The 22,570-nt window shown below is 41.9% G+C and overlaps 1 protein-coding gene across 5 annotated transcripts in view; it reads left to right on the top strand.

Annotated features, from left to right (window-relative positions):
• Nucleotides 1-22,093, top strand: part of PTPRT (protein tyrosine phosphatase receptor type T) — a 475,551-nt gene extending 453,458 nt beyond the window's left edge. For all 5 annotated transcript variants that reach the window (XM_076352439.1, XM_076352436.1, XM_076352438.1 and 2 more), the window contains 8 exons: nt 1,149-1,284; nt 2,286-2,435; nt 5,403-5,576; nt 9,116-9,247; nt 12,365-12,490; nt 13,897-14,060; nt 14,637-14,772; nt 15,494-22,093. In XM_076352439.1, coding sequence (XP_076208554.1) covers nt 1,149-1,284; nt 2,286-2,435; nt 5,403-5,576; nt 9,116-9,247; nt 12,365-12,490; nt 13,897-14,060; nt 14,637-14,772; nt 15,494-15,547 — 1,072 coding nt within the window. In that variant the 3' untranslated portion in view covers nt 15,548-22,093. The remainder of the gene's footprint in view (nt 1-1,148; nt 1,285-2,285; nt 2,436-5,402; nt 5,577-9,115; nt 9,248-12,364; nt 12,491-13,896; nt 14,061-14,636; nt 14,773-15,493) is intronic.
• The last annotated feature ends 477 nt before the right edge of the window (nt 22,094-22,570 follow it).

Raw genomic sequence — 22,570 nt, 5'->3', positions numbered from 1 at the left:
ACCTGATTCATTGCTGCCAAGAAAGCAAGGAGAAATTTTTCATCCTTCAGATTTTAATGAATGAATGCCATTTCCTCTCCGTTATTTATCTGCTTTTGAATTTTAATGACTTGCTTTAAGTGGTAATTACCAAATTCTCCCTACCGATGCCTGGCTGGATAATATCGCTGTTCGATATTTATGAAGTGCCAGGATCCTCTAAATATAGAAATGTTATAACTATTTGTTAAAATTCTGAAAAGCTGAGAGATAAAGGCAGAGGAAATGCCACTTATTCATTAAAATTCTGCAAATGAAAAATATCTTCTCTCTATTCAGCAGTTGATTAATCTGGTCCATTAATTTATGGTCATTCATATCTCCTTGCTTTCGGCTCTGCTGGAGTTTTCGTGCAACTGAAGTTTCCCTGATTTGAGCTGAGTTTTCCTTCTTCCTTTGGAGTAACGTGAAGAGATGTTCTCCTCTTTCTATCCTTCACACCTAAACAGCTTGGGTGATTTCCCAGGAGGGAAGGAGGACACAATGACAACACAGTTTTGCAGGAGATGGTCCAATTCTCGCAAGCAGTGGGGGGCTCTAAACTGAAGGTTTTGAGTAGCCTCAAGCTCCTTTCTCTATAATTTTACAATCCACAGCTTGAAATCACCCTCCTCGGGACCCAAACTCCTCTGGATTGAAAAGGGAAAAGAAATGTTTGAGGTGGAGGACTGAGCCCCTTTCATCATGCCCACTTGATTAAACATGTGCATGCCTTTTAAATAGTCCCATGGAAGAAAATTTCTGGAATTGTGTCTGTTTGCAGCCTGGAGGCTGCTCTCCCACATCCCGAGTGATGAGAGGTGTGCAGGTGAACCGACCTGTAAAACCGTAATGATTATTTTTGTAATTTTTTTGTTGATGTTCAAGAACACAAAGCTTTTTTTCCTGCTACCTCAGTCCATTTCCCTTTCAAGAAATATTATTTCTCCTCATTCTCTTAAATCCTAAGCTAATTTACCTACACACAAAAATCAACCCAATAGGGAGAGGGGAGCAGCTTCCAAGAGAAGACAGCTGTGTCTGTGATGCAGTTATTTTCTCCTCCATAGAGCCCTGCCTCTCCACGGTCCCTTGATCATGCAGACCCTCATGGTTTTTTCTTTTTTTAGTGCTGGGGCTGGGAGAACAGGGTGCTTTATTGCCATCGACATCATGCTTGACATGGCAGAGAACGAAGGCGTGGTGGATATATTTAACTGTGTGCGAGAGCTGCGATCCCAAAGGGTCAATTTGGTGCAGACGGAGGTAGGTGCCAGCAGGTCTCCTCTTACAATATACTGCTTTTCTGTCAGCTTCTCTGCTCAACAGGAGCCCAGCAATTCATTAAGTCAACATGTGCTTGTTCTGTGATGTGATTATACAGAACTTTCGGTGGCTAAACATGTTCAGATGTGCACTGAATCACATTCACTGGCAGCTACTCAGGGCCTCCAAGACAGGAGGGCAAACCTTGAAGTTTAGGTCTTAGCATTGCTGATTAATTTTATTCTCATAGTAGAAAAAAAGCTAGCTCCTGAATCCTCTCATGACTCATTCATAGGTGTACTGCAGGCTCCAATAGTACCTAGTTTATATCAGTGCAGAGCTAAACAAATGAAGCATCCTCGATTCAAGCTTTGGGTGCTGATTAAGCAAGCTGCTCTATCACGTAGCGTCTAGCAGCTGCACAAACTTCTATGGAACTGTTATCCTGCTGCACAAGTTTTATGTGTGTGCTTCAATGCCTTCCCCTCCTGAGGGACAGGACAATAGCCTGCAACAGGGAAGGGCTTTTAACTTTCTTGGACTTCTCACATTTAGTTCAGGGAAAGAATTTTACCCAGAGTACCAAGAGTCCAGGGGTTTTGAAGAGACAGATGGAGCAGACCTGTTAGTACAGTTGTTTCTGTGGTGTTATGATAGGTCCAAAGCACAGTCCATTCCTGACCATTGCCTCGTGGTTGTGAACAGAAAACCTTTACACCCTGATTTCCTCCTCAGCCCACCCCCTTTTTGTCCCAGCATTCCTGAGAGTGGTGACTTCCCATTTTACTTGTAAATTTGAAATGAATACATGAGACCTTACATTCAATGATGGATGAAATATGCTCACAAAGCTGTCGCATAGCACACTGTGTAATTTGTCTCCACATGAAACAGAGCCAAATACGCATATCGGGCATGATTTAAGAAAAAAAAAAAGGCGTGATATTTCATGATCTGTATTGAAAATATGATTTTAATATCTTATCCCCTTCCCTGTGCAGGAGCAGTATGTATTTGTCCATGATGCCATTTTGGAGGCATGTCTCTGTGGCAACACGGCCATTCCAGTTTGTGAGTTCAGATCCATATATTACAACATCAGCAGACTAGATCCACAGACCAATTCCAGCCAGATAAAAGATGAGTTTCAGGTAATTTAATGTGTCTCAGTCATTGCAGTTGTTGTATTGAAGGTGTTTAATCAATTTCTGTGTGTTATTTTACGATTTCCAACGGAGCAGAGAAGAGGGATACTGAGCCAAGGTCTGATTTCAGCTGATTTTTGTATTTTACTACTGGATCAGGCAGAGATTTGGTTTTGAGCATGGACTTTCTGGCCTTCGGCAAGGGAAAAAATGTCCCCATCACTTCAGTAGAGCAAGGATACCAATTTTCACACATAATGTTATACTTCTCATTTCATCAAATATTCTGTTGTTCATTTTCTTCTGTAATTTATGGAGAAACATTTATGCCTCGAAGTCCCTTATTATCTGTTCTCGTGGCTTATATGCTGCTTCTGAGTCTTGACAATCAACTTCTTGACGTCCTTCCATACAAAGGAGAAAGTAAGCTCAGTGAGCGTTACTGTCTCTATTACTAATTTTCAATTAACTGAATCCCTCAGTTCACTATGTATGTTTCACCAAGTACCTAGTGGAGAGAACTGAAATGACTTGTAATAAGACTCACAAGTGCTAGAGTAGCGCGGTTTGCCTAGGGCAAGCGATGAAATGGGGACCCCTCCCCCTTTTGCTATCACCATTGCTTATCCCACCCTAATAAACGGGCTTGGGACACACGAGCCCTGTGCAGTTGTACCTCTTGCGCAGCAAAGAGCTCACCCTGCAGAACAGTGAACTAAGCTTTCCAGTCATTCCTCATATATCTGTAAATCCCTTTAGGGTTTTCAGCCAACACCGATGTATGGAAAAAACGTAATATTGTGGGAAATCTGGGGCAAGGTGAGTTTGACAGGAAAGAGAGAGAGACCTCTGCTATGTGTTAAGAGGCCGTTCTTCTTAGTCAGCAGTAAAAAGGTGGAGACTCCTTTAATTGTAGGAAGTGCGTTTTCCCCCCCTTTCCCAGCAAAGTATGTTTTGCAGCAGGAGAACATCCTTTGGAGCCCCAGTCTGAGTCAGATGCCTCTTTTCCTCCCTCTCTACGCAAAGGGAGAATGTGTGGGTTTTATCTGAAACCTTACAGGGTATCATCAGGGTTGGTATAGTGAGATAAAGAATGTGGATCCCAACTGATGACAGTTCAATTAAAAAAAGATCTGGTTTTATCAAGTGATGTCAGATCTGTAAAAGTGTTTCTGGTTTTGGATGCTTGGCATGAAGAAGCCAAAACCTAACTTCATCAAATGCTGTTACGCTATTAAAAAAAAAAGTCACCGCTTGCTGGGCTTATTTTGTCATGATATGAGACGAGACTTGTTGCCTGCGTGCTTGTTCTTTTGAGCTGCCAGGGGCTGGCAACTCCTGTGAGAAGGAAATGTTCCGCTGTACTTTGCATAAGAGGTTCATTCTCTGTCTAGTTGTAGAATCTATTTTTACAGGATTTTGGCTCAGAGCATTCTTCAGCCCTAATTGTCTGGATTTAATGCAAAAGATGGTATCTTTTGCTACAATCTTTATGAACCAGTTGATCTAACTATAGACCTGTTGGTGCAATTTGTATTATTTATTTAGGTCCCACTAGCCCTCAGGTAAGGCTGGATGGATTTCTCAGGTGCTACATGTTGTCTGAACTGGGGAGAGTCCTAGAGAGAACTCTAAACTAAACTCTAGAGAGTTTTTGTAATCTGAATAAGTACAAAGGCAAGGGAGATAGGGGAAGGGCATAAAATAGACAGGAGTAAATCACTATCAAGTCAACTGCCTGATTATCTGCACTATCAGAGATCTGAGCTTTCATGTTCCTTCCACAGCCAGACTACCTGCTTTCCATCTCTAGACAAAGGGACTTTTATGTAGAACCTGCATAATTTAGAGCAACTATATTATTTCAAATTGTATACTTTGACACATTGCTTTATCTTGGATTGTTTGACCCTCCTCTTTTCTCCATTCATAATCTCTCTGTGGCAGAAGTCAAGCTCTGTGTAAGAATTTTTGGCCCCTAAATATTTTGTGTTCCTCTGATGGCTGCAAAGGAATTTGCTGTATGACTGCATGGGCTTTGCTCAGGAAGAGGACACATAACAAGTAAAAGTAGAATGACATCAGATAGCCACTGATCTACCATGACTTAAGCAACAGCGTTAAGATGCGTTCACTTTGATTTGCTATTTTTGATCCCTGCTGACCAACCTGGCCTGGTTTGTCAGGAGGCCTCTGCAATGGATAACACAGAAGAAAATTAGATTTAAAGAAATACAGTCTGTCAAGCTGTGGGAAAGGCAGATAATGGTAAAAGACTGACAGCAAGTCCCCAGAGATAAGGTATGATTATGTAAGTGAAGCATCCTATGTGTCACTCCAAAAGGAAAGTGGCAATCTAAATAATATATGAAACAAATAGACTTTCCTGTTAAAAAACCCCCAACATTTTCTTTTAGGTTTTTATATGCATTGTTAAGATAAATCAGTAGTTTAACTGAGGAGTCACCAGAGGATTTGAACCCAGTCTGACCTGCTGGATGAGCCAGGTCAATACTCAGGGTATTTCTGCACAGGATCCACTTGAAGAGGGAGAAGGATGCATGCTTCCACCCTAGGGATGGTAGAAACACAAGGAGGTTTCTCTCCATGACCAGGTCAAAGCTGCAACTTGTACCTGTGACAGCTATTTCCAACCTCTAGGAAAGAACAGAAATGGTATCTGCTGTGGGGTTTTAGAGCTGGAAATTGTTGGAAGGTGTGTAGTGCCCTCAATTTATGCTGGAGCTTATGGTGTTCAGAAGAACACCTCAGGATGATGTGCAAAATGCAATTATAACAGCAACAAGCTCCTCAGTGCTCCTTCTTTTTCATTCTCTGGGATCCCGAAGATCTGCTAGTCTAAGTACCTTTAAAATAAACATACTATGCAGATGGCATCCTTCTTGGAAGTAAATTCAAAGACACTCAGCCTGCTTCTGTCTTTCTTTCCCTTCTTCCTTCTCTCCTTCACAGACTCTCAATATTGTGACACCGCGTGTTCGGCCAGAAGATTGCAGCATCGGTCTTTTGCCAAGGAACCATGACAAGAACCGCTGCATGGACGTGTTGCCCTTGGACCGGTGCCTGCCTTTCCTCATCTCTGTGGATGGCGAATCAAGTAACTACATCAATGCTGCACTCATGGATGTAAGCAGCACTGCACAGTCCCCACTGATCCTAGTCTGCATCGAGTTTATTTGTTCTCAGGATGCTTTTCTGGGAGAAATGGATCCAGAGAAAAAACCCTTTTTTACCTGCAGTTTCTGGGTCTGACATCTCCAAACTGGGCCAAGGCACACAGAAATGTGTCGCCTAGACTATGATTATCACACTACCGTTGTAGTTCTGCCTCACGTTGGTGGAAGTTTTTTGATGAAGTTCATGAGCATGCAGTCTGAGGTTTTATCTTAGGCAGATGGACAAAGAAGTGGTGGGACAACTCTTCCCATAGATTGATTATCGTATAATTCGGACGAGAAATGTTCTCCAGGAGCTGCCAGATCAGGTCTTTGAAAAGAACAGTTTGCAGTGTGGAGCGAGTGATTTATTTGAGCTTATGCAGTTAAGAATATGGGAGTACAGGGATCAGATGTGCAAAATACTTTAAGGCTGAAGGACATGAGTTAAACTGATGTAAATCTGTCTGAAGGCATTTTCCCTTGCTTTGTTTATAGGCTAGAATCCCACAGCGCACGTCATTTGTATAGGGTGAATTATGTTGATGGTTTCTTTTTGCTGTGGTGCCTAACTGCCTTTGGACAGAGATGTCTTTAAAGCCGCTAATTATTGCAGTTGGAGTATGTGTAAATATGATCCAGGGTGAAGTGTCATAATTTTTTCCCTAGTAATGTTGGGGTCGGTCTTTCTTAATTTTGTCTGTTCTTTCAGTCTTTGGGGAACAGTGATCCTACTGCATTTAAGAGGTTAAGTCAAATGGTCATAGAATTAATTTTAGATTTTTTTCAGAAAGATTGTGATGTTTTCGTTGCAAATATGCCTAAGGAAGCTTTTTTTTTTTCTTTAAAGTGTGTTTTGTGCTTTGGCAAATCTGCAGAAGCACAATCAATTCTTCTCTGGTTTCTTAGGGACTGGGAAGGTGTTTGCACATTTAAGCCCTCATTACCTCCAAGCACTTTGCTAATACTTGTATCCTTCCCCACAAAATTCCTCCTAATTAATTTTTTTTGTAGGAAAGGAATTTTTCACCCGTCATTGAAATTCAGCCACTATGATGTTCTGTAGCTCTCCTTTGTCCTTCCATAGAGGAATCAGCAGCTTTTGAAAAAAAAAATCAGAGAGGGGAACAGCCAAAATCCCACATTTTCATAGGCGTTCCTGTTGAGGACAGACCTTGCAAATTCTTTGTCTTTTCCACTAGCTTCATGTCTGCAGTCTTGTACTGAGCATGGACTCTTATAAGAGATCATCCATCCCATAGTGCCTTGAGCTATCATTAGTTCTTTCATTGTGTGAAGACAGGCACGTGCTGGGGAACACTTGACAACACAGTCCCAGTGCTGATCATTTCATTTACAGATTTCTCATGTTTATCTCTTTTTTTTAAACTTCTCCCCAAATCTTACTTGACTTGCAGCTTGCTCTGTGTATTATATGAAAGCTATGATGGAAGAAGTGCTAGAGCAGGAAGGGATGATGGTACACCTAGAATGAGTTACAGCCTGGGTTTGGAAGCATGAATTGTCCCAGGAAGGCAGTCTGGCAGGCTGCTCTGGACTGTGTTCACCAAAATTAACCTTAGACACAGAACGCCATTTGAACCCTCCCTCAGGGGGTGAAGCACTCCGGCTGGGCTCCTAGTTTAAACTCTGCTGGAGACTGTCTCAGTCTGTTGACTGCAGAGCTCTAAAAACCAGCCTGCTCTGCCTTTAGTTAGCTTTTGGGAATACAGCCAAAGGGCTACCGTTGCCCACAGAGGGGAGGAATTCTCCCCCAGCAGATTTTGAGACTCCTGACCTTTCCTCTTCATGTCCTCTGTCCCTTTCAAGTAAACAGACCTTGGATCTTTCCTGTGAGAATCATTGGAAAGCCATGTTAGCATCTTTAAAATGGTTTGTTAAGAAGAAAGGTGAAATACTGTCCCTCACCTTCCCCTAAAGCAATTGAACATAATCCTTACGCAAAGAGACTTTACCCACATCTCTGAGTCAAGCCATACAGAAGTGGTGATAGCTTCGTATTTAATGGATGAGGCTTGGAGAGAGACATGGGTCCATGTCGTGTCCTTGTTGTCGTACTTCCCCCAAGATCACATGTTCTCTTAATGAGTAATTAACATCTCTGTGTCACCTTCCCTTTAAAATTGGACAGCAAGCCTGGTTCCTCACCTGTAGCAAAGAAAACAGGTGGGGCATGTTTCTTTTTTCTCCTAATGGCAAAACCCACAAACACATCTTACCTTCAGCCAACAGTTTAGCCAATTATGCAATCTGCTATGTGGGTGCACAATGAAAAAACACAGCAGAAACATTATGATGTTCTTAACTCTAATTAAGAGATAAGAGTCACTATTTTATTTACCACTCTGTTGCCTCCGTTGGTCTTGTACAACATAGCTTTTGACCCATACTGGTGCTCCTAGGTTTGAAATACAGAGTAGGGAGAAAGATGAAAATCCATTCCAGACTGATCATTTCCTTTTCCTTCTCTCTGCTTCATGTCCCATCACCCTCCTCACACGTGCACGCTCAGAAGCATGGCGCAGCTGCCCTGCAAGCTGGTGCAGAGCATGCACAGCACCTTCTCCCCCTCCCAGCATGGTCTTCTCAGCACTTCCACCCACATCTGACTCATATGGAGGAGAAAATGCAAGCCCCCACAACTGCCATCTTAATACTTTGGGGTTTTATTTATTTATTTACTTTAAGTCCAAAATCTTAATATGTTTTTTTTTTTAACCCAGAAGTATTGTGCCTTTTGATTCAAGTCTGCTTCACAGATGTGCAGCGCAAAGGACTGTGCAGTTTGGAGGCTCATCTAAGCATTGCCTGCTGTGGTTGGAAAGCGATTAAGTTTTGAGCTTGTACCCTTTCATCTCAAAGTGCCTCGCAAACATTCATTAACGCAGCCCTGCAGAGGTTAGGAGCACAGTTCCTCCCCTTCGTGGTTAGGGAGATTGAGGTCAGAGGGCTTTTTTGAGGTGAAAGAATAGCATCAGAAATTAAATGCCAGTGTTGCAGGCTCTGAATATCACCCCACAAGCTCTTAAAGGATGGCTGGGATCCAAATGTGCCACCTCTGTAGCGCTACATCACCAGGGAGCAATAGCAGACGTGGGGGGCTAATCCCTTCTGTAGTTCCTAGAGTCCATTGCAGCAAAAAGGATAACATTTGCTTCCAGCTGTTTTCTTTCCAGTTATTAATATTACTGATAGTAGTAGTAGTAGTAATAGTAGAATTAGTATTATTTGCTGAGTCTCAAAATATAAATAATAGATTTAGGTAATCTCTGCTCTTGTGACACTTTAATGAAATGTCTTCATTGGGAGCAAAAGAATCCCATTATGAGACATTCATTCATTGCAGAGCGATAACAAGGAGAAGGATATGTGATTTGTATAATCTGGTTAAATGGCTCAGATTGCCTAGCCATAGCCTCCCGGGTATAATATTCGTTTGAATAAAAGTTGATTGAATTTTTTTTTTAACTAATCTTATTCTTTTGTTAGAGCCACAAGCAACCTGCTGCCTTTATTGTAACCCAGCACCCTTTGCCCAACACCATAGCAGACTTCTGGAGGCTGGTGTTTGATTATAACTGCTCCTCTGTTGTGATGCTGAATGAGATGGATGCAGCCCAGGTAAGCCATTTTTCATCATTTCTGTCATGTAACTTTCTTCTCAAATCCAGATGGTTTTAAGAGCATTTCTGCTGCCGTTTTCTTGTGCCTCCCCTCCTCAGCCCAATAAATAAATTAAGGCAACTGGAAAGTGACGGGTAATGTTTTGGAGTATAATGAAGGATAAGTCCACATGCTTGGCTCCTTCTAAGGCAGCTAATTCTTCCTGGAATTAACAGGGATTAGATATCTAAATACTTTGTGTTTGTAGACCTAAATCTTCCACCCAAACCTGCTTTCTTCCCTTTCTTATTTTTGTCTTTAGTTCAGAAAAATGTTCCCTACCACAGCCCCAGTGTGCTTCATGCTTGGCTGTTCACATGGCATTTCCAGAAGAATATAACCAAGAGAGATGCTGAAATCATTTGAAGGATCTTTTCCCTGAGATTTCCACTGCAATTCTGTAGTACTGAGACATGTGGTTTGCACATGTCTCTTCACAATGGAGAAGCACGTTTTGCTGTGGTTTGTTTTTTTTCTTTCTAGTGTCATGTGCAAGTCGGTTTCTTGGCTACTAAACACACCATTATTTTCAGGAGTTGAGGAGGGAGGGGGAGCTGCTGCAGTTCCTCCTGTACTAGGACTTCCAGCCACCTTGCTGATGAGTGGCAGAAGATAACAGCTTTCAAAAAGGCGTAATCATGCAATTTGCGTGAAGAGTACATCTGGCATGGCTAATTCACCCATTACAGCACTTGTTAAACAAGAGGAGAGGAACCCTCAAGTAGTTGGTACTTCATGGATTAATTTTTCATTTGCCTCTTCACTGTCTTCAGAATCTTACCACACTTGAAGGCAGTGAGATTATTGGTCTCATTTTTTGATGGTAACGGAGAAACTAATCACCCCCTTCACTGAGGGGATCTCCCTTCAGGGTGGACGCTGTGGGATTTCATTTCCAGCCGCAGTAAGAGCTCTGCTCAGAAGTGGGCTCTCTTGGTGACCCGCAGAGTCCCACCACTGAGCAAGGAACTGGAGGTCCTGTGCATTTGCTGCCTCCTGTCCAATTCACCCAACCTGATCCTGCGTCTTGGCATCGAATCCAGAAGTGGATTTCATCTTTCCCTTTTTTTCTGACACTTCAAGGAAAAACACAGCTTTTTATGGAAATCACACACTTTCTCACGCTTCGTTCTTGGAAAACACAAACCTGTCAGCCTCAGCCAGTGTTATTCTTGCGACTATCTTTCTGCACAAGACTTTACCTGCTTTGTTTTTTTCCTAGCAAAGTTCTGTTTTTATGAGGTAGTCTGTAGGCACAGAAAAGGAGATTTGGCAATACATAGTCACTTTGTCAGTTATTCTAGTATGGTATCGCCTGGCTCAAGTCTGCAGCCAATGCCAAAAATGCCCAGCTAGCACTGGAAGTTAAGGATGATTTTAAAGTTTGTATCTTACGAGCTTTCAAGGCAAGGTGTGACAGTTCGATATCAGTTGTGAAAGTGAGGTTTCTGAAAAGGAAACTTAACGATGTTGTGCTTGCACTGTCATTGTATGACAATGTTGTAATTATCTAGCTGTTCATCATTGCTAATCCAAGCGCTGTACCCTAAGCACTACAAAACCGTCAGCGTACAGTTGCCTGCAGATACCGTATCTGTGTGCATTGAGCCGGGTGTGTTACTCATCTCCATGAGTAGAACACAAATACAAAAACTGCTTATACAAAAGCTGTGCCTGAACTGTAGTGAGGAAAAGAGTTAAAATAAATAGGTAAGTGAACCTTTAATCCACTATGCAGGGAAAAAGTGCAAATAAAACCACGTGGAGGTCAGAGAATGTAACAGACCATTTTAAGCGCTGTATATACATATACATTTGGGTAGATGGCCATTCACAGACCTGCTTTATGAAAAGCAGATTTTTAATATTAAGGAAAGGTTTAATCTTTTTCTTCTTTCCAATGCACCTTGAGGTTGTTTCCTAAAGCACCTGCTCAGCTCAGATCTCCTTGCCTATTGGACAGGTGCTTTGAGAGGAGATGTGTGGGCTGCTTGAAAGTCTGAATGAAGAGTAAAGGCAACCTTCAAAGGAGGACTTGCCTATGTGGTCTTGGCTGGCTTGCTTAATCTTGAAAAACTAAGAAGGGCAAAGATGCATAAGATTGCATGAATATCCCACCCAATTTCAATCCCATATGGTCAAAGGAATAACAGGAATACAGAATTAATGCAGTTGCATGCATACACTTGATGTTACTACTGGCAGTGATTGAACTTGAAAAGCTTGAGATCAAGTTCAAATGAGCATCTGAGGGTTTCAAAACTTCTAAAAAATTACACTTGAAAATAGGAAGAAAAAAAACAGAAAGAACTACAATCTCAGCAGAAACTGCTAATGAGATCTCATGCAAAATATTTTCTTGCCATGATCTATTTCCAGATGGATTTGAAATACTTAGATTGTAATTTGTGTGGATAGGAATTTTTTTGTACTTTCAATTCAGTAATATCAGCGTAAGAAAAAAGACTTCCAACCTGCTTCACGAACTTCAGACATTCAGTTGTGGTTCACCCTGAAATTGGAGTTGCTGTCGTTGCTCTCAGAGCAAACTCATTCTCCCTCCCCTGCTCGCTGGTAGAGTCAGAAAGCTAAAAAGTTCATCTTACAGAAAAAAGTTCCACTTTGCTTGAGTTAAGATTAATTTTCTTGGTGCATGTACTGTTTCCTCATTAACACCAAACCTCTGCGGTTCCTGTTAAATTTACCTACAGACACTAATCTTTTAATGTTCATTTTAAATTTATATCCCTACAGGAGCTTCATTTGTCACCTTCTTCATTGAGCCACCTTCTTTGCACTTTCAGACCCCAGAATTCAATCAGTTACAAATTGTGTTCATACAAAGACAAAGGGGAAAAAAGTCAAGCTTCTAAAATATATTTCTTTTTTTCTTCATATTCATGATAAAAAAAACTTTTACTGAGCTAGAAGGAGGACTTCTCTGAGCAAATACGTGTAATACAAGATTGGTTATGGATTTTGAGCTGGTTACAAATTCAAAAGGAAAGACGACTGAACATGCATTTCCTTGTTAATAGTTAAGGTGCTTTCTGTTTCTTTTGGTGTTTTCTCCAGCTCTGCATGCAGTACTGGCCAGAGAAGACATCCTGTTGTTATGGCCCAATTCAAGTAGAGTTTGTTTCAGCAGACATTGACGAAGATATCATCAACCGGATATTCCGGATCTGCAACATGGCCAGGGTAAGATCAGTGAAATACCAGTTTCCCTATTTATTCTCAAAAATATATGTTGGCACGAGGAAGAGGCAGAACCAAGACTTGTGGTTTAGAGATGCTGAATCTCTCAGCTAGGAACAAAATTCCACTGCAGAATTCAGTAGCTACTTCCGTTAATTAACATTTAATTGCATCAGTCTGTATTGGTAAAAGACTCTTGGCTGAAATTAGAAAGTGGATGATATGAGCTGAAAATCTGTATTTAAACGGAATGCATTTTTCTATGTATATTTGAGAACAATGAATCACTTAGTAGCCAATATAAAACCATCAATATTGTAGGAAATAAACTGGGATAGTGTCAGCAGCTCTCCATCTGTCAACTGCTGTGCCATGTCTCTGAAGACAGATGCAACGTTTACTGGCTAGACTGGGATTCCCAGTTGCCACTGTTTTTCCTATAAATAAGCAACTGCCATTTCTGTAAGCAACTCTTCATCTGTATCCCTCAGCCCCAGGACAGCTGAAATGATAGAAACAAAGTTTATCTGCACGCTGGACCCTGGCAATGCAAATTCAGGGCTGCAGGAAAGGGTTTCAGTAGAGGATTTTTCTCTCATTAGTTGTTTCCAAGATTGATTATGTCTCCTTTTTTGTTCCTTTTTCATTTTTTCTAATCAGAAATGGAAACAGGCTCCACAAATTACATTTCCATGCTGTTTAACACATCAGTCTCTGATTGTGTGGTCAGAGCCTGTGCAGCAATTCAATCGTGGCATTGCAGAGTGAACCTTGTGGTCCAACTACACGAACTGATATATCAGTTAGATATTCACCTTCCGATATCTCAGGCCAACTGCCTCTGAACCAGGGACGGCCTGGAAGTCATATAGCTAATAAGAGCAAGGCTTTGTGACTCTCAGGATGAAGTTGGCTTGTAAACGCGTGGTTGACAGGGTGGAGGCTATGAACTCGCAGCTCTCTGCACCCATCTATGTTCAACACCAATGGCTGCTGCTAAAATCTTTATGAGGATCCTTTCCTGCCACAGTCCCCAGAGATTTTTTGAGGGCCGCCTTTGCCTTTAGTTCTTATGGCACAACTAACTTCCAGCGCAGGCTACCAGGAAAGACATATTTGATCTATTCATGCAGTTTGATGAGACTTTATTCTCTACTGAAAACAAAACAAGGGATCCTAAGCACCTAGTTTCTGCCTGGCTCTGTAATATCTGAGGTCATCATTATTACCCAGATTACCGAAAAGTCCTTGTTTCCCACTGTATCAAGTATCCAGAGTGGAGGATGTTAACATTGATAATATCAGATTCACAGGGGAAGATGCTGTGTAACCAGTGCCCCCTGCCTTACCCTCTCTCTCTGCTTCCTGCCCCATTCCATTTAGTGTCTTGAAAATGCTCTTTGTTTTAGCCCCAGGATGGATATCGCATAGTTCAGCACCTGCAGTACATTGGCTGGCCAGCATACAGGGACACCCCTCCTTCCAAACGCTCCCTCCTGAAGGTGGTCAGAAGGTTGGAGAAGTGGCAGGAACAGTACGATGGGAGAGACGGACGCACTGTTGTCCACTGCCTGTAAGTAGGACTGGAAAATGTCTGTAACCTCATGAGATGCTGTCTGAAGAGCACTGATTATAGGGATCTGGAAATTTGGTGGTTTGCCAGGCTTCAGCTGGAGAAAATGAAGTTAAATTACATTTGTAATACACTTCAAGTTGAGTATTGTGCTGCGTTATAGCAACCTGGCCCAGAGATTTTACTGATTGCCGTGAGGAGTAGCTGAAAAAGCTCTGCTGCTTTCTGTTGTGTAGGTAGGTCTCATGACTGGAGCCCAGACATAACCAAAGCAGCGCTGCCACATGTCCAGCTCCGACCACGGAGCTGCTGTGAGCCCCAGAGCAGTGAGGAGCAGCACTGCGGTCCCTGGGGCTTCCCCGTCTGCCACTGCCAGGGATCGGCTTAGCCCTTCCATCCCTGTCTCCTGCAATGCAGGTCTCCACTTGCACAAACCCTTGAATGTCCTTAACCAGTCCTTACATTACAGACCTTTCTTAGTATATGTGGTGTGTGAGCTGTTGTGTTAGCAGTGCTTTCCTCCATTCCCTCAGCCTTGCCTAGCTTCATGTGTTGCCTCTTTTCTTCTGCGCCCAGGAACGGTGGGGGACGCAGCGGCACCTTCTGTGCCATCTGCAGCGTGTGTGAAATGATTCAACAGCAAAATATCATTGATGTGTTCCACATAGTGAAAACGCTACGGAATAACAAATCCAACATGGTGGAGTCACTGGTAAGCTTTTTTCCTACTCCTTATCCTACCCAGCGTATGCAGGGGGAATTTTAGGATGGGTAGAAAAATTCCATGGCTTAGCTCAGTATGAATAAAGACAATCATAATGTAAAGCCATTAGAATTAAAACCAGTCCCATTTTGGCACATGCAATGAATCCTCTGGTCCCACTGCTTCTCTCCTTGAGCAGACAGGGAACAGCGGCCCTGGCAGCATGATGAACAATGTCTCCCACACCTAGCTGCCTCCAGGAGGTTAAACCCCAAGTAGCTGTCACCATGGCCATGGGGAGGGAGTGGGACTTGTCCTCCTGTGCATGTGTACGGCCTGGTGCTTAATGCTGTGACATGCCTTGAAACCAGGAATGGAGAACGGTCCGAACCCCAGGCCTTGCTCCCTGCAACTGAAGAGATTAAACTGTCCTGAATTCAATCTTCTCAATCGATCACACTGAATTCTTTCCTCAAAAGCAATGCGCATAGTGAGGGCATGAAGCAAATAATGAATAGTCCATACTGTGGCTGTCTCTTTGAGTGTTTTTCTCTTTCATTGATGATACCATCTCTTAGTAATGCTTGTTCAGGATCACGTAGAAATACAATTAATATTTGCCTGGTCCTGTCAAACGGCATAAGAAAGAGGGAGAAGGCATTTTTTGCAGCTTGTAGAGTGAAGAATTTACCTGTATCCTAATGTCACTGATTTCTGTTCTCTCTTTCAGGAACAGTATAAATTTGTATACGAGGTTGCACTGGAATACTTGAGTTCCTTTTAGCCCAGTGGAGGGAGGGGAGCCTCTGAAATGCCAGACCCCAATCTCTGGCAGACGTTTCTCCCCTCTCCCACACTGGAAGGCAGTAACAAGTGTGGGAAGGAAAACCTCTCCTTCCCGGAGCAAGAGACTGAGATTGCACAGACCTCGCTGGAAGGAGGAGATGATGCCTGTGTTTGCTGCTGCCTGCTTTCTATCAGAACATCTACTGCTTCTTAAATAACCTACTGTAAAAATTAGCAAAATGGGAGACAGACTGAAAGACTGGACTTTCTAATCCCCTCTGACTTCTTCTCTCCTCTTTTGGATTGTATTTTTGCTCTCCTTGCTGCAGAGTGGGGAAAGAATGAAACCCTTAGGAAATTCTCTTTTAAATGTCTCCTTTTTAATTTATAATTTTGTTCTCAAATCCCAGTCTTTAATTTCTGAATTTCATGCAGCAGTCATTTGGGAAAAATGAGATAGCCATAGGGGATATATGAAATGTTTCATTACAGTTTGTCTACCTTATCTGTTCCTTTTATTTGTTTTTCCAAATGAAAAGGCCAACACAAACAAAACCCACTGGAATTCTCTTTCCATATGTAGTCCCTTTTAGCATGAAAATAGATGGTGGAGATGAGAAGCTGTTCATGGATTCACTGCCTCGGCTTCCACAGAAATGTTTCCTCCCAGTTTCTGCTAGGCTCCCAAGGCTGTGCATGAACCGGTTACACCTCCCTGGTCTGTGTTCGTTTCAGTGCTGGTGAAGCAATACCGTTAATGAGTTTCCCAGACACTCAAACCTTAAGGTTAAATATTTGCATCAAACAAATTGCATTTGTCTTGCAACTTTTGGTAACTTTGTTACCATATTTTTCAAGTATTTGCTGGGGTGCAGTGTGTCTTTGAAAAACAGGGTATAAAGTAGGTATTATTGACTGTATACTATGTATTATTATTTTTTATTTATTTGCTGTAGAACTTAGGACCCCTGGTCACGACAGGACCATGCTGAACTAGGCACTGTGCAAACAGAGAACAAAGACGGTTCCTGCTCAAGAGCTTAAAATCTGAAGGGAATCTTAAAATTGGGTTTGGTCAGGATTTCCTCACTTATTTCCAAACTGTTGTAGTCAGATGTAGTTGTGTGATTTATTCAGATTTCCAGGCCCTGCAAGCTTAAAAATGGTAACTCATCCAAGCTGTAGGAAAGGTGATGTACGTACATAGAAACCTATTCTGACATGTGTTAAGAAAAGTATTAGACGAGCACAGCAACTTTCCTTCTTAAGCAAAACAGCTTTTGTTTTGTTCTGCAAAAATGCCTGTGCAGCTCTCCTTCTTTGAAACAAACACCAGATGTGTTTTGCCATGGTTCTGGGTCTCACTCTGACTTCTTAGCAGCTAAGAAATTGCTTTACTGAAAGAGTATGTTTAAGTAGTTAATCATTAAGGTCTAGAGGGTAATCTTGGAGAAAAAAATAATTGAATGAACAAGGCCTTACAGTATTCAGTATTTCAATTTAGCCATTTATTTATCTTGAGGGTGCAGGGATACGAGGTTGCTCTGTGTATAAATTAAATTCTGGGAGATGTAGATTTCTTCAAATACAGACTTACTAAAAGATAGACAGAAGGTAGGAGCTTAAGGAAACTCTGCTTTCTTACCACCCTGTAGTTTTCCACCCTCAGGTAAATACTCAGACTGTGCTGGGAGCTCTGTCATGTCAATGCCTGGCATAGAGCATGCCAGAAGTTCAAAAAATTTTGCTAATTCTCTATGTAAATTCAAAAGGCGCCTCTGCTTCGTGGTCATTCTTTTTTCAATAGTCGTACCTTTGCCTTGACAATGAAGGATGAAAATTGAATCTGATAAAAGCAACTCTCGACTCAAACATACCAGTATGTAACCAAATAGTTATCATCCCTACCAGGACCTGCAACGGCCTAAGGCAGGATGCTTGGAACAGCAATAATCCTCTTCCTGCTAAGCAGAGGAGGGGCTTGCATAGGATGCTGAACCACCTAGCTCATATTCTTTCCAAGGAGCTTTGGATTCTTGGCTTGTTCCAAGTGAGTATCATGAAGGTCTTAAATGACCTTGAACCACATTGTCCTTGATGAAGCCAATATGCCATAAAGTATCAGAGATAACCCCCTCACAGGTGCTTCTGCTCTGTTTCTAGTTGGTCCTTCTTGTTGTCTGCAAGAAATCATGAAATCACCTTTAGTTCCTGTTGGGGCTGTAGGTGAATGTTTGGCGTCTCATGAAACAAACTACTGGTTTTAATTTTTTTTTTCCTTTTGCCACTAAGCAACACAAAAAAATTCTGCAGAAAAAATAGAAGGCAAGGCAAAACTATTAGAGAAAAAGGAGAAGGAAGGCATAATATTAATGTTTTGATTGCGGGTGGCTTGCCGTAACAGCGTAGGTCAGGAGTTGGAGCTGTTAGCAAACAAGAGGGAAGAGGGAATCCTGATCCCAGAACGGGATTTTCAACAACTGCCCAGGTAGGAAGTAACTACAAGTCAGCAAAGTGTTCGTGACTTTGCTAACAGCAGAAAGCCAGAAGGAATCACTCCCTATGGATACTATGGAAATACTAATTAGTTTTTAGCATTCTGTTAATTTTACATGGAGACTAGCATAGCGATAGGTCCCCATCATGAGTTACTGAAGGACTCGTGCAAGTACTGAGGGTGACAGCCAGGATAAAAGGAATAGAGAGGTAGAAGAAATGGCAATATGACTGAGATGTGAAGTGTAGGAGGTAGCATGGCTGAACGGTAGCGTGAAGGAAAGTGGATTAAAAAGCCAGAAGTAAGCCCACAGGAGGGATGTGCGCATGGAGAGAAGCAGGTGTTGCATAAGCAGAGCAGAATAGCACTTGCAGTGGAGTTGTTTAAGGTCTTGGGGTAGGTTTAAATGTGTTTTCATAGTATGAAAAATGCTACTACAGGGTCAGGTGTGTGTATCAGCGTACCCACAGCAACTCACTGTGTGCTTTTTGCCCTCTGCAAGTGCAAAGTGATGTTAGCATAAACTGCAGGGGAAGATATTTAAGCTAAATTTTACCTTGTATTTGCAAGGAAGAAGTTTAATGCAAATGTTGGTTACCACAGCCCGCCTGTTAGTCACAGCTTATTATGTGGCAACTAGGCCGTGTGTCTCAACCTTCTTCTAATGTCCAGCCTACAATCCGTGTGGAAAGATGCTCAGCAAACACTACAGATTATGCTGCCAAACTGTTATATCGTCACGCAGTTACGTTGCTTATGGGGGACTGACCCAGCTCCAGTCTGTGTTGGCTCAGGGATCTTTATGCTGTTCCTCGCTGCACAATGCATATATGCTGAGTGTGAATTAATGATGAAGGGCATCGTGTGGAGAGAGAAGCAGCTCACTTTAAATAACCTTATTACCTTGAGGTTGTTTAAACCATAGAGAACAGCTTATAGCAAAATAGGTAATGTGCTTGAAGCAAGATTGTGGGTGATGGGTTTGTTTTTGCTGGGAAAGAGAGAAATTATGAGATGAGATAAAGGAGGCTTTCTCACTCCTGAAAGGATTACTAGTCAAGGCGAGCTTTCCAACCTAGGCATCCCCTGCTGTGGATAGAAAGCAATAATGTACGGTAGAAAATGTGAATTCCTCAATGACTGAATTTTAGGCTGGAAAAATATGATATTTACAATATTTGAGTGGTCATAATGAGGATAAACTTATTCCCAATTAGACGTCCTTCGGGGTGAGGGAGCACTGTTTATTAATAGCATAGTATTGGTCTAAAGTGTAACCTGAAATACAGGGAACTAGAAATAGGTAAAGAAGGGCAGAGCAGGGATGACTATCTCGTACATGGGGTAACTAACATTTTAAATTATTAAGGGATGTAACTGAAGCAAAGAATTCCAAAGCTATCTAGGCTGTCTGCTGGAGAAGGAAGATCCTGAGTTGTCTGCAGGAAAGAGATAAACCAAAACCCCTAAAAGGTACAGTAGGTCTTAACAATCTTTTTTTTTTTTTTTTTTTTTAGTTTTGTGTTTGGTGGCTTTGTGTTTGGTTTTGTGTTTGTTTTTTTTTTTTAATAAAGATCTCTGCAGGAGCTGTGTCCTATGCTGGCACTTTTTTTTTTTTTCCCCTTACTCAAATTATCTGTAAGGAAAAGGGCATTTGACCTCCTGCAAAAATAGACTTGAGGTACTTGTTTATTAATATAATGAAATGAGACCATGCAAGGGAGTACAATGTACATGTGAAAGTAACTGAATCAGGACCTCTGGTGGCAAGCAAGCAAATGGGAATTTGGTGGGTTTATTTATGTCTCCAGATTGAAATAATTAGTATTCTCTGATCAGGGAAGTCTCTGGACTATGGTTAGTAGGAGGCCTTTCAATTGGTGATTGAAATTCTTTAGCAAGGTTGCACAGAAATATGACTGTCTTTGCCATGCTCAGCTCCAGCCAGTTTTATTAATGCACTGGTGGGTCCCTCTTAATTTATTAACATTTTAGCCATTTATGTGAGTATTTTTGGTCCACAGGAAACAGGCAGTTAGCAATGAAAGATTTTTACATGCATTGAAAAGCTATAACTTTCGTGGCCTTTACCCCCAAATAAAACCGCAGTTTCTGTACCCCGTCTCTCCTGCTCAGCCCCTGCCCATGCACACGCACACGGCCAGGTAACTCCCAAAAGGCAGACAGAGATTTTGGGAAATGCCTGTGACCCCTAATCAGTCTGGTCCGTGCAACTCTGTAGGGCAGAGGAGGGAATCCCAAAGCTTTTGCCTAGAGAAGCACATATTTGTGTGTCAGTAGTTTCCAATCTTTTATTCTGGACCTGTAAATTCCCTGCAAAAAAATGTCCAGTGGCAATGTGGACCTCACAGTAGTAGGTTTAAGCCTGCAGATGGTAGACTTGTTTTTCCATTTACTTTTCACAGGCCCTTTAGAAGTAGTTTGTGGGATTTCCCTTGGGAATCTCAAGCCAGGGATTGCTGGTCACTGCTCCTGATGTCCTGTAGAGTCAGAGAAAGGAGAGAGGCTCCTGCAGCAGGTGATTCAGAAGGCAGTTAAACCAGTTGCCATCTGGAAGAGAAGGAAAGGAGAAGAAATCTCCTTTGGGAGAAACCAAACGTTGGAAGAGAGGGCAGATTAAATGGAGTTCTGAAACAGGTAGGAAACTTGCACCGCGTTCTGTCTCTCATTCTTGCATGGCTGCTCTTATATCTTTCTTACTTTTCTGAGTTCATGCCAAGATCATAAAAAACAGGTAATGCCACATTCCACGCTGTGGAGCTCTGTGGAGACGGAGCAGTCAGAGTGTAACAGAAGGCATAAATTCTGAGGGACAAAGATAAAAGGAGGTTTGCTTGAGAGAGGAATCTTCAAATACGATCTGCCTCTATCTGTCACACTTGCAGAATTCTTAACAAGTCATCACAGAGCAGCGCACGGTCCTGACGCGGTCCTGGATGTGCAATGCAGTGGAAATGTTCCACTCGGAAAACTTCATTGTCCTGTAATAAATTTAAACAATCAACTCCATTACATTGGTAGCACAGTTAACTTTTATGATATCTCCAGCCAGTGCAAGGGGCATTTCAAGAACTTGGTGTGAGCCTGCTGTGTTTTTGTTAGAGATTCTTTCATTTGTCTTAAGTGTACAAACTTCAGTCAACCCCAGTTTGTTAGAAAAATAAAGGGGGCCATGTGGCAAAAGTTATTCAGCATAACCACTGACTCTGGGTCAAAAATTCAGTATATCTCCTAGGAGACTGTGAAATGGTAGAACAAACTACTGCATCTTCCCTGCACAAACCTTTTCAGGAGTAGAAACAGGGGAGCCAGCTAATTAAAGTCAGGGAGACAGAAGTGAGTAATAAGGATTCTGTTAACCTCCTGCGTTCCTATTTATTTAGATTGCAGTCTTCTATAGCCATACATACATAATATACAATTTAAATGCAAGTGCTCTTCCTTTCCCTGTTCCCAAAAATACCTACAGCTCTTCTTTCATTGAGGGTGAGCCAACAGCATAGCAAGCAAAGCCCACTTTCTGCAGTTTTGGCAAGGACCACTAGGAAAATCTATCATGTATTATCCGTTCATTGACTTGGAAAAGGAATCAATCATCTTCCTCATATACATACATGAAAAATGCACAATTTGCTGTAACAGTCAAGCAAAATCATACATTTTCATACATCAAGACTAAATCCTGGTGGTACTGAGTGTGATGGAAAGAAAAAAAACAAAACAAAACTTGCTGACTTCCAGTGACCTCTAGTCTATATCTTTATTTGCTGTGTTAAAATATTTTAAAAGCCTCCCTTGTAAAAAATAAACTATACTCAATATTCTACAGTTTCATGTTGGACTAGCATAACTGTGAAAACCTGGCAGCTTTTTCAGTTTGTAAAAACATGAGAGATCTAAATTAGCCTTTCCATCCTTGTCCCAGTGCATCTAGCAGATTTTTCAACCACTATTCTGTTTTCAACCTGAGCCTTAAAAAACAAAATAATGCAGCAGACTGAGTGACAGATGCTGGTGTTCCCATAGTGTTTCCTGGGGGGGGGAAGAACGAAATAAGAAAAGAACAAACTAAAATGTTTTTCTTGCAACTCAGTTCTGCGTGAGCTGTTTCTAAGAAGTATAAACATGAGCCAGTCCACACCAATTTGTCTGGAGCAAGGATTTGCTTGTTGCAAGGTGAAGGTACACTCTAGATACACCCTTTGGGACCCGTCCCGATCTTCTGTATATAGGTTTCCAACAGCACGGTGATTACTTTATTGGAGGTGCTTGTCACAGAACAAGCATTTCAGTGGAGCTATTTTTCATTGAGAGATCTTATACGCTGAAACGCTACTATTTGGGGGACTTTGTGCAGTACCTCAAATGTGTTGCACTATGGAGATTTATTTCCTTGTGTGAGTGCATCATCTTTCAATGAGGACCTCCAGGAAGTGTTATTTGTGTGAAATTACAGAAAGGAGTGCATTTGCAAGGATGGAAGTGGGATTGTGGCCAGCACTT

The sequence above is a fragment of the Aptenodytes patagonicus genome, chromosome 14 (genome assembly GCF_965638725.1).
Source record: "Aptenodytes patagonicus chromosome 14, bAptPat1.pri.cur, whole genome shotgun sequence".
NCBI classification, from domain to species: domain Eukaryota; kingdom Metazoa; phylum Chordata; class Aves; order Sphenisciformes; family Spheniscidae; genus Aptenodytes; species Aptenodytes patagonicus.
The sequence above is the reverse complement of the archived record's forward strand: the minus strand, read 5'-3'. Positions and strand labels throughout refer to the sequence as shown.